The following is a 12,102-nucleotide window of genomic DNA, read 5'->3' as shown; positions in this document are numbered from 1 at the left end:
TGCACTGTATGTGTGTACACCCATGTGTGTGTGTGTATGTGTGTGTGTCCCTTGCCTCTGATGAACTATATGGAAAAGCTGTTCAGTGGAGCCCTCAACCCTATAATTCTAGACTTTCAACATTCTGGAGCTTTGCTCTGAGGCAATGGAGGGCCACATTCCTGGATTTTTGGTTCTACTTTACTGGGTCTGTTAGACTGCCTGCCCTGCCCATCCTTCCAGAATCCTTAGCAGAACTTTGAAGTAGGGAGTGATGGTTATATAGGCTCAAGATTAGAGACTATAGAGCGTCCTGTTCTGACACTTCTACTTCCTGACTCTCAGATCTTAAGGATTTCCCTAATCTTTCTGCTTCACTTTCCTCTTCTGAGATGGGGCTACTGACAGTATCTGCCTTGCAACTATTAAAGATGAAACAAGGAGAGCCTTGGTGGCTCAGTTGGAGAGGTACCTGACTCTTGGTTTCAGCTCAGGGCGTGACCTCGGGCCCATGGGATCAAGCCCCGTGTCAGGCTCCACACTCAGCATGGAGTCTGCCTGTGATTCTCTCTTTCCCTCTCCCTCTGCCCCTCTCTTGCCCCTAAAATAGATAAATAAATCTTTAAAAAAAAAAAAAAAGAGGAAATGAGTTACATGCAAAGTACGAGTTGCCTGTGGAGATTAAATACATGTAAATCATGACACAAAGTAAGCACTCAGTAAGTATTAGCAATTATCATCTTGCCCGGGGTTTCTGTAGGAAGGGATCAATTCTGAACAATACGTCTCCAGGAAAACTAAGCCCCAAGAGAAAACAGAGGGTTGGTTCCCGTCTTCCCTCCAGAAACTCCCCTTTCTCCCACAGTGCTAGGACAAGGGAAAGAATGTCTGTCACTGGGACCGGCTCAGTGGGTTGGAGGGGCCCAGCGCTGCGTTTGGGGTATGGCATCTCTTGGTGCAGCTTGGTCAGCAACATCTGGGAAATGAGATGAGGTGACATGGCAGCAAGAGAGGCAATTGGTCAGGGAGAACTAGTCCAGGACATTAGAATTGGCTTTAAGGGGGACACCTTGGTGACTCAGTAGTTGAGCATCCATCTTTGTCTTTTTGTTTTTCATTTTTTAAAGATTTTATTTATTATTCATGAGAGACAGAGAGAGAGGCAGAGGCACAAGCAGAGGGAGAAGCCGGCTCCATGCAGGGAGCCCAATGTGGGACTTGATCTCCGGGCTCCAGGATCACATCCTGGGCTGAAGGCAGGCACTAAACTGCTGAGCCACCCGGGCTGCCCCGAGCATCCACCTTTGGCTCAGGGCATGATCCCAGGGTACCAGGATCAAGTTCCGCATCAGGCTCCCCACAGGGAGCCAGCTTCTCCCTCTGCCTGTGTCTCTGCCTCTCTCTGTGTTTCTCATGAATAAATGAATAAAATCCTTAAAAAAAAAGAAAAAAGAAAAAAGAAAAGAAAAGAAAGAAGAAAAGAAGAAAAGAAAAGAAAAGAAAAGAAAAGAAAAGAAAAGAAAAGAAAAGAAAAGAAAAGAAAAAGAACTAGCTTTAAGGAAAGCAAAAGAAGTCTGAAGAGCGACTTTTGGCAGATGACCAGCCCAGCAAGGACCATCTGTTACAAAAAGGTGGACCAAGGCAGGGCTTAGTTGCATTCACCTCTAGCCAGAAAACAGTGCTGGGCCCTTTTGGTAGAGAAAGCTGATGTTTAAAGAAGGCTGTCTGAGTAGCTCACGTGTAACACTTCAATTTGCTATTCACATGCCAAAGTCAAATCTTTGCCAAACCATGTGCTATTCAACCCTGTTATTTGGTGAAGAGTGTGCATTCTAGAATCAGAACATCTATGGGTGCTAAAGTGGCTTTCAGGGGATGCAATCTGTGCACCCACACTAAGAAGGGCCCCATACTTGGTTGATGGATCTGCTATTGCCATTTTGATGTTCTTAATCGTTTTTTTAGCAAGGGACCGCATTTTCATTTTGCACTGGGCCCTACACATTATGTAGCTGATCCTGGTGAAGGAAGTCAGGCTCCACTGCTTACTAGCTATGAGATATTGGCCAGGTTACTTGACATCTTAGAGCCTCAGTCTTCTCATCAGTAAACTAAGGCAAAGAATAATACCTACTGGATATGCTTAATGAGAGACTAAGTGAGATAATAATGTGGAACCCAGTGCCTGGCACCTAGTAAGACTCAGTAAATGTTAGCTGCAATGACTGCTATTTCCAAAGCCACAGGTTAGCATCCAGTTCAGGTGCTGCATAAGTAGAAACAGCTGCAAAGGTACTTTGGCAGGTACAACTCTTAATTAAGGCCACTCACTGGGCAAGTGACAGTGACTAGCTACTATCTGGGACCTGACCAGGGGCTCTCTCTGATATGAATAAAGTCAAGTGACTCAATCCAAAAATGCCTTGAAGACTAAAATCTACCAGCATTCCATAGCTGTTGGTAAGAATGCCATCATTTGCTGCCCTTCCACAAATAATGGTTTGTGGGAAAGCATCTGAACAAAGGAGTGAGCATCACTCCTCCAGCTTAGAAACCCTCGTTGCTGGGGACCCACCAGCAGTCAACAGTCAAGAACAGGACTATCCTACATCAGAATTAGTTACTGAGAAAGGGGACAAGCAAAGACTGAACAGAGTCTAGTCTTCCTCTGACATGGCTCCTAGTTTGGAGAAGTGCCTTAATATATTCCCTGTTGTTACATATTTGTAAGCCTTCTTGTATATGTGAACATAAAAAACCTTGTTCAAAAAGAAGTACTTTGATACTTTCAGATAAAAGGGACCTCTGATCCTGAGTCATATCACTGTTTTTCAGAAAAGACTGTTATTCCTAAGACCTCTCTATACACATTCTAAATAATGAACACATATTTCTTGTGTCTGAGAAGTACATAACCTCAGGCGGCTCATGAGAGTCTTTCTGGAAAGCAATTTGCCAAGCCTTTAAAAAGTCCATGTCCTTTGACACCACAATTCCTTGGGGATCCCCTTAAGGAAACAACCAGAGATGAAGACCACACTTGACACACAAAGATTTTCACTGAGGTATTACACTGTCACAAAATAAAAACAACTTAAGCCTCCAACCATGTGACTATGGTATGGGTAGTATATCCAATGGAACCCAATTAAAATTATGTTTTTCAAATAATCTTAGTAATACAGGGAAATGTTTACAGTATTATGTCACAAATTATAGGAACTCTAGTAAGCAGGCTAATGTTTGGATATTTTATAAGTAATGAAAAGACAGCTCCTCTGCTCCAGCCATCTCACTGCTTAACTCCTAAATAGTGGAAAATTTCTCAAGAATCTGAAGAATTCATGGGCTCTGAGTTTTCTTATAACCTTTTTACCACATATGATGAATGAATTTACCACCAAATAATTGGAAAAAAAACCCACAGTTTTTCTTTCCCTCATTATTCTTACCATCATTGTGCTCAGTTTTTATTTAGAATTCTCTAACTGTATGATTTTACAAAGATCCTTCACTCTAGAGTTAAAATTTACACTGCATTATTTTTCAATTAAGAGAAAGAGAGAGTGAGAGAGAAAATAATGCTTTTATCCGTTGAACAGAACAAGGACCCAGTCTCTAGCAATAATACTGAGCCATGATAATAAAGATACTAAAGTGGACTTGTAATTTGGGCTGGGTTTGTTTGTTTGGTTTTTGTTTGTATGCTTGTTTCATAGTAGTTTCCTGTTTAGCACCTTCCCTTCAGATTTTGAGGAAGGGTCTTCATCCCATGCATAGAAAAGACATAGTGTCCTGCCTCCCACAACAGTGGCAATAGAGCCTACCAGGCAGCTAGGACAAAGATACCTGAACCCAGAGCCTCATCCTATAGGATGTTCTGCTGAAGACATCAAGAGTGAGTGGTCCAAAGAAGGTGGGGGATACCCCCTGAAACTGCATTTGCCAGCAGGGTCAGACACAGGCCATTGAGGCCAGAGGACACTTACGGACCTTCTGTGATCTCTGACCCATTAATGTGTATTACTTAAGATTTTTTCAGTTTTAGGTAACAGAAAACCCAATGCAGTCTAGCTTAAAAACAGAAATGCACTGCCCCCAGTAAATAAGGGATTTAACATTTATTTCTTAACACTTCGAGGGTAGCTTCACCCAAAGTTCAAAAGATGTTAGCAGAACCCCATTTATCACTCTGCTTTTCTTCTGCTGCTTCTTTAGTTTATCTGAATTCTAGCCAAAAACATGACTGCAGCATCTTGGGCCTATCGCTTTCCAGATTTACCTCCAGGGAGAAAGAGAGGAAGTCACTTCCTCCAAAGGGTAAGCAAAAGCCCAGGAAATGGGTTTCTTTTTGGCCTAATCTAGATCTCACATCCACCTCTAAACCAAGAACTGTGACCAGACACATGCAAAGCACTAGATTTCTTGGTCTAGAAAAGGTGATTCATTCCCTGAGACCTAGAGGCCAAGCATACGGAAGGGGACCACTCAGGAACCTATTATCAGGAGACGAGGGTGTATAAGAGTATGGACACCAAGCAGCAGAAACCAAGGACTAAGAGCGATTTACACAAACTCAAAGATTCCAGCATACACACATTAAAAAGGGCAGAGAATGTTACGTATCAAATATTTCTCATTAGGCAGATGGAACCACCACTTCCCATCATATAAGGTCATGAATAAACCAAGCCCCTGAGATCCTAACAAGTTGACACAATAAATAACATCAGTGTGCATTCCAACATAGCTATAGTTTTTTAAAGTGCATCCTACAGATCACTGATTTAACCATTTTATAAACCAAGAAAATTAGGATTTTCCTTTTTCTGTCTTCTTTAACATATACTAATGTCTCATGGATCCAACACTGGGTACTGGAGTGCATTTTCCAAAATGCACCTCTTGAAGTGGCCCAGACTTCCTTGGTTTTAATTATTTTACTATAAACCCTCCTAAAATGCATAATACATTTCTCCATCTTAGTAACCAGACTGATGAGCACAATTTAACCCAACACTGGTCTTCTCTGAGCCACTACAGTGATGCTCCTGGGTGCCATTGAGTTTTATAGCAATTTTTGCCCTTATATCAAATGGTTCTAGACCACCCTGCTTCCTTTGCTAGGAGCTGAAATGCCAAATCTCTTTCATCCCGAATTTTCTTATTGCATACAACATCCTTGAACACACCAATGCAGAAACAATACAGGTCCTAAAGGCTAGGTCTAAAAACAGCAGCAAAAGCCTGTGCCTCTAAAACAGTGCTTAGGGGCACCTGGGAGGCTCAGCTGGTTAAGCATCTGCCTTCAGCACAGGTCATCATCTCAGAGTCCTGGGATCGAGCCCCAAGTCAGGCTCCCTACTTCTCCCTCTCCACCCCACTCATGCTCTCTCTCACTATCTCTGTGGCTATCTCTTTCTCTCTCTCAAATAAATAAATAAATAAATAAATAAATAAATAAATAAACAAATAATAAAACAATCCTCAGCCTCTGAAACTTGCACCAATAGGAAATAGATCATCAAAGATGTATATCCTCCAAGGAGGGCACACTATCCAATAGCCACATAAGAGTCATGAAGGGTAATGGAGAGGGAAGAAACTTCCAGAAGGCATAGCTGCACCTCAGAGAGCAACAGATGAGGGAGGTCCTCCCACAGAGCATAAAAGGTGTTAATGATGAGATTGTCCCACCTCGATGGCAGAGGGGCGGGCCTCTCTCAATGCTGTGTCTCCCATTCTTTAGAATGAGGATTTTTATTACAGTGTGACTACACTTTTGTAGAGGGGCAGAAAACTCTCAGCAGAACTGGGAAAGGAATCTTATTGATATCTTCCCCCATATGTATAAGGATTACTAAAAGAGACGGATGCCACGTGGGAAAAAAAAATAAAGAAAGGAGACACAGAGAAGGAAGAAAGACCTCATCAGTGGGAAATCCCAGAAAGTGCCAGCCAAAATCCAATTATGAAGGTAAGGGTCTCATTCTGAACTTCAAAAGAGATATCTTTGTTTGCACCAAGTATAAAAAACAGGGTGAAGAGAGAGAGCATCAGAAGCCCCCTTGTACTTGATCTTGTCCAGAAAGATTAAAGAGGCAGGACTAAACAGAGAATAACGAATAACATAGATGGGTCACATTTGCAGGAAACCCTCTCTCTCTTTGGCAACAGAAAAGCGGAGAGTTGGGAATGCACTACCTGGGAGGTTACCCTACCTTTCCCAGCTCTCCTCTCTCCAGCCCCACAGAATCACTTGCCAGATAGCTGGATCAGACAAATCCAGTTTGCTGGGTATCAAGAATTTAAAAAGGAAATCGGCCCAGCATAAATATAAAGCTTCTATTTTTTTCAAAACTGTGGAAGGAGCAGCAAACCTTACCAATGGATGAAAGACACTGAGCAGAAAAATACTGCCCCAACCAGATGAAAAGTGTGACCAACTATGAAGTAATCACTCCCAAGAACCATCACAGTAAAACCACAAAGCACAGAAGCAAGAAATCAGGAAAGAATCAGAAAGATAACAAGGGAAAATGGAATGTGAGCTAATGGAATTCAGGAAAGAAACACGAAGGGAAAAAAGTCCCCTGATGATCACAAAAATGAAAATAAAATTGGAAGGAGCACGCAGCAAAATAGGCACTGTGCAAAAACAGGAAAGGAATAGAGAAGGTAAAATGAACAAAATGGAAGTCACATGTTATGAGTTAAAAAGAAGCAAAGGGCAAAACGGCAAACACAGAAGACAGGCAAAGAAGTGACAATATACATACAGTCAGAATCCCAAAAGAACAGAACCAAACCATATGGCAGAGAACATGTTTAAAGATGACAATCAAGAACACTTTGCTGAAAGGAACAAAACCTACTAGTATTATCAGACTGAAGATAAATGACCTTTTGAGTAGCCAAACAAAAAAGGTCAAATCATTTACAAATGGGAGTAAAACTGGGCTGGTGTCAGGATTCTCCACGGCAGCACAGATATCAGAAAAGAGTGGGCTATCACTCAGAAGATGTGTTTTTCTTTCTCAAAAAGAAAATGTGAGTCAAGAATTTCATTTCCAGGGGCACTTGGGTGGCTCAGTGGTTGAGCGTCTGCCTTCAGCTCAGATCGTGATCCCAGATCAATCCCAGGACTCAGGGATTGTGTCCTGCATAGGGTGCCCCTCAGAGAGCCTGCTTCTCCCTCTGCCTGTGTCTCTGCCTCTGTGTGTGTGTGTGTATGTGTGTGTCTCTCATGAATAAATAAATAAAATCTTAAAAAAAAAAAAGAATTTCGATTCCAGCAACACTGCCCCTTGAGAATAAGGCTGCCATTTTGAGCAATGCAAAGACTCAAGGAACATTGCTCCCATGAGCCATTCTTAAGGCAACTACTTAAAGATGAATTTCCACTGAGCAAATGATGATGGGCAAAACCACAGAAAGACTAGAGAAGAACAGTGACAATATGTAACCATGGAACGATGACTAAAACAAATATAAGTGTCATCGACAGCCCAAGGGCCAAAGAAGTTGAGATGCTGAGTAAGTTCACTGATTGCATGATACGTAATAGCTGAGAGCCAAGAGTTACCATTTGAAGTGAGCAAATCACCGAATAGAACTGTAAGCATATTTAATCATTAAAAGGATGGTGTCAACTAAAATTGCATGGAGAGAAGAAGAGGTGTCATCCCCTATGATAGGGAACTAATAAATACTACTTGAAGAAGGGAAACTAAGTTTCTTATGTATGATTATGAAGTTAACCCCCAACACAAAAATATAAAACTCTCCAAGAATCAGAAAAAAAGACACACATAGATATAGTAAGACAAAAATCAGTGTAGGAAAGAAGTCATCAGAGACCATTACAGGATCAGTTATAAAGAGCATTTCCCTGGTCAAAATCATGCAAACATTCACTGTTAATCTAATCAAGCTATATTGGGAAGATAGGAAGATGGGAAGGGAGCCCTCTACAGTGGGGCAGGGAGGAAGAAAGAGAACTACAGACATCCCCCCTTATCTGCAGGGGATATGTTTCAAGACCCCCAATGGTGCCTGAAACCACCGATGGTACCAAACCCTACATATACCACGTTTTTTCCTATACATATATCCCTATGATAAAGTTTAATTTACACATTAGGCACAGGAAGAGATTAACAACAATAGCTAATAACAAAATAGAACAATTATGATAATATACTGTCATAAAAGTCTCGTGAATGTCTCTCAAAATACCGTATTGTACCGTACTTGCTCTTCCTCTTCCTGTGATGCTGTGAGATGAAAGAAGGCCTACGTGATGAGATGGGGTGAGGTGAAGGACACAGGCATTGTGACTTAGCGTGAGGCCACACTAGTCATCTTCTGATGATGCATCAGAAGGGAGATCATCCACTTCCGGACCACAGGTGACCGAGGGTGAATGAAACCACAGAGCAAAAGTGTGGATGAGGTTGGGTGAGGTGGGGGGGGGGGGAGGGAACTACTGTAATTTCTCACCTTCCACAATCAGAAGTCAAAAAATAATCCCTAACAAAAACAAGGAAATGAATATCAAAATAATCAATCAGAAGAGATAAGCGTGGTTGCCCCAGGGTAGGGACCAGCCACCACAGGGGAGGAGCAGACTGGCTGCATTCGTAACAAACTTTGTAGAACTCTGGGGTTCTTTCATAGGCAACCTTAGTAAAAAGTACAATTTGTAAAAGGGAATTTGAGCTCCACTGGCCACTCCATCTTTTGATTCTCCACTCTGACCATTTCATTAGGTCCTTTCAAACTAGAGGCTCTCTCGCCTCTCATTTTGAGAAGTGAAACCCCTTAGTCTGCTTTGCCTTATAGGGAGAGCCACTACAACAACTACCACAGTTATCTGACCGTGTTCCATGAGCCTCCTTCCACACTCAAGCTGCCATGGTTCTAGGACCAAAGGTTGACCCAGCACTGTTTCTCTGGCTGGCCCCCGGAGGAAAAGATATTAGCAAACGAACGGATACCTATGGTGGTGATGACAGTCCCAGCAAAGAAAAAGGCACTTCCAAGGTCCCAGTGACTGCTGTTGTTGGAAGAGTTTCCTATCGGACTTACTCCTGCGTTGTCAGCGTCAAGGGCATGCTGCAAAGAGAGCGAGAAAGCAGGAGATTCAGTTAAAAAGCTTTAAAAAAAAAAAAAAAGCTCTCAAATTTTTTCCTTGCTCAAGAAACTGAAATGATTGGGGCACCTGAGTGGCTCAGTTAGTTGAGTGTCTGACTCTTGGTTTCAGCTTAGGTCGTGACCTCAGGGTCATGAGCTGGAACCCTGAGTTGGGCGCTGCAGTCAGCAGGGAGTCAGCTCAAGACTCTTTATGTCTAGCCGGCTGCGCCTCCCACCCCCACCCTCCACACCCACCTTCCCCCTGCTCTCACACATGCTCTCCCTCTCCCTCTCACTCTCTCAAATAAATAAATAAATCTTAAAAGAAAAAAAAAGAAAAGAAACTGAAATGATCCAGAGGAGACTGGTTACACAAATGTGGGTGCAGTGACAACATATGCCCATTTAGGAAAATTTTTAAAGTGGTTTAAGGGGGGGATGGGGGAGAAAACTAGGATATTTAGTGTGGTGCCATTTATGTGAAATTTGCAGGCACAGGATTTAGGCAATCTGGGCATGGGTTATGCAAAATGCATACATATCACTGTGTATATACATAGAAAGATGTCTAGAAAGATTGTCACCCAAAATGTCATTCCTGGAAGGCAGGCTCTCAGTTGCTTTTCATTATTCCCTTTTCTGTTTTTGTTAAAGTGTTTTACGCCAGCTTGTTTCGGAATGGCAGGAGGTGAGAGCTTGGGCTCCGGATCAGACCAACAAGGCTCTGCCCACTATTAACTTCAGAACTGAAGACAAGTTATTTTAACCTCTGTAAATGCAAATGTTCTCATTTGCAAACCAGGGATAATACCTCTCCCCACAGAGTTCTGAGGATTTTTTTCAGAGTTTTTTTTTTTTTAATTTCTATCTATTTATGATAGTCACACAGAGAGAGAGGCAGAGACACAGGCGGAGGGAGAAGCAGGCTCCATGCACCGGGAGCCCGACGTGGGATTCGATCCAGGATCTCCAGGATCGCGCCCTGGGCCAGAGGCAGGCGCCAAACCTCTGCGCCACCCAGGGATCCCTTTTTTCAGAGTTTTGAGGATTAAATGAGATGGTCTGTGTAATGCCCTCAGCCCAGTGCCCAGCATGGAGTTAGAGGGTAACAAGTAGTACCAATTTCATGACTGTCATTTGACAACCCCTGCTCCCTTACCCTGCAGCACACACACACACACACACACACACACACACTGCTCTTTTTAAAATAAGTGACAATAACTCCTCACTGGCTGAGGGATTTGGAATTCCATACATCTTCAATTCACATAAATTGGCCACACTGATGATCCAACCTCATTTTGCAATACTGGAAAAGCTCCAATGTGAGGCAGGACATTCCATGAGACACCCCCTTCTACCTCTGGAACTTTGCCTATGCCCTTCCCCAATCGTGCCTATCCTGCAGTGTCCAATCCAGGCCTCACTCCTTCCAGGAGGTCAATCCATATACTGCAGCCCCCACAGATACCTGCTTCCCAGAGCTCATACTTTTGCACCATGTATATTTAATTTGTTTTTGATCACATACTCCCCAGCTGAAAATCCTCGCCTGGACTCAGCCTGTGCAGACTAAGGTGGAAAATACGTGAGCAGCCCTTTCTGAGCTGGCCCCTGCCGACTCCTCTCAGGCCAGGGGACAGTGTAGAAGAATCCTGAAGCAAGTGAGCTGTGATGAGGAAATGACAGGTGGGCCCTTTAGAGGGAGGTGACAGACATATGAGCTACTTCTGAAACAACAAATAGAGATACTGGTCCCTGGACAAAGTTGGGATGACCCCACGTGGAGATAACGGGACACAATTAAATACTGAAATGTGATTGTATTTATCCTGAACAACGACCATGAAGCTTTGTTAGGACAGGCACACTGTTTGCCACAAGTCAGGTTAACCAAAAAAAGTGAATCATCATTACCTCTTGCCTTCCTTAACCTCAGATATTTCAAACTCTCTTGACTTGGCATTGGCGATCTTTTTCTGCAAGGGCCAGATAGTCAATATTTAAGGCTTTGTGGGCCACATACGATTTCTGTTGCATGTTTTTCTTTTCTTTTCCACTTACAAAGCTTCAAATATGCAAACGCCATTCTTAGTTCACGGGTTAGACCAAAACACGCCGTGGACTCAATTTGGCAGACCCCCAGGCAACAGACTGGGCCATAGGAAAAAAAAAATCTTTTCTGTTAAAGTTTATTTTTTTCCTGCCCCCAGGAATATGAGCTATCACACTGGATGCTCTTTCTAAAATAAACCCTGGCACCCCAGGATTTAAAATCCGGCCGCACGGGATGTGTACCAGCTGTCTTAGCCCATGTCTAACTGACCTAATTGACAACTATCACTTACTCATCAGAGGCTACGGTCTGCTCTGCTCTAGAGGAAGACAGATGGCAAGTCCTTTCTGCTGGCAAAATATCCATTTTCACTGCGCTGTGTGAGTACCATCAGACCAAAGCACAAGCCTTAACTAGTGCTTATGTTCTCGTTACCTATTCAGCTCTGCCAAATCCACCTGCAAGGAATACCCTGAGGACAGCTCTAGGCCTCAGCCACTTAATTGGGTTCAAATCACACGATCAATACCTAATATTTCCAGTGTCTCTGAAGCTACATAGAGAGTTGGGGGGGTTCAATCAAGTCTCACTGTGCTGAGAAATGCACATAAATGTCGTAAGCTGTACCTAAAAGTACAGATTTGCAGCAAAGACAAGTGGGGATGATTATTTGTTTCATCAAAAACACCCAGAGTAAGATTCCTTTTTAAGTTTTTTTTTGAATTATGCAATTTATAAATACTTAATGTTTATATATGTAGCCCCCAAGGAAAGCATTTGTCAGTTGAGGTTGAGAGGGGAGGGAAATTAACATTTTGTCGAGTTCCTGCGCTCAGCCAGGTGCTTTAGAAGTGTTGCTCCATTTTATCTTTCTGCAATTTGTAAGAAAGTTATATTATCCCCACATTAGAGATAAGGGAACCAGGCTC

The 12,102-nt window shown here is 42.8% G+C and overlaps 1 protein-coding gene across 6 annotated transcripts in view; it reads right to left on the bottom strand.

The window, feature by feature from the left end:
- The window catches only part of KCNK10 (potassium two pore domain channel subfamily K member 10), a 134,313-nt gene that overhangs the window by 45,033 nt on the left and 77,178 nt on the right, over positions 1 to 12,102 (bottom strand). For all 6 annotated transcript variants that reach the window (XM_041757624.1, XM_041757623.1, XM_041757628.1 and 3 more), the window contains exon 3: positions 8,979 to 9,096. In XM_041757624.1, coding sequence (XP_041613558.1) covers positions 8,979 to 9,096 — 118 coding nt within the window. The remainder of the gene's footprint in view (positions 1 to 8,978; positions 9,097 to 12,102) is intronic.

This window comes from Vulpes lagopus, chromosome 6 (assembly GCF_018345385.1).
Source record: "Vulpes lagopus strain Blue_001 chromosome 6, ASM1834538v1, whole genome shotgun sequence".
NCBI lineage: Eukaryota > Metazoa > Chordata > Mammalia > Carnivora > Canidae > Vulpes > Vulpes lagopus.
The sequence above is the reverse complement of the archived record's forward strand: the minus strand, read 5'-3'. Positions and strand labels throughout refer to the sequence as shown.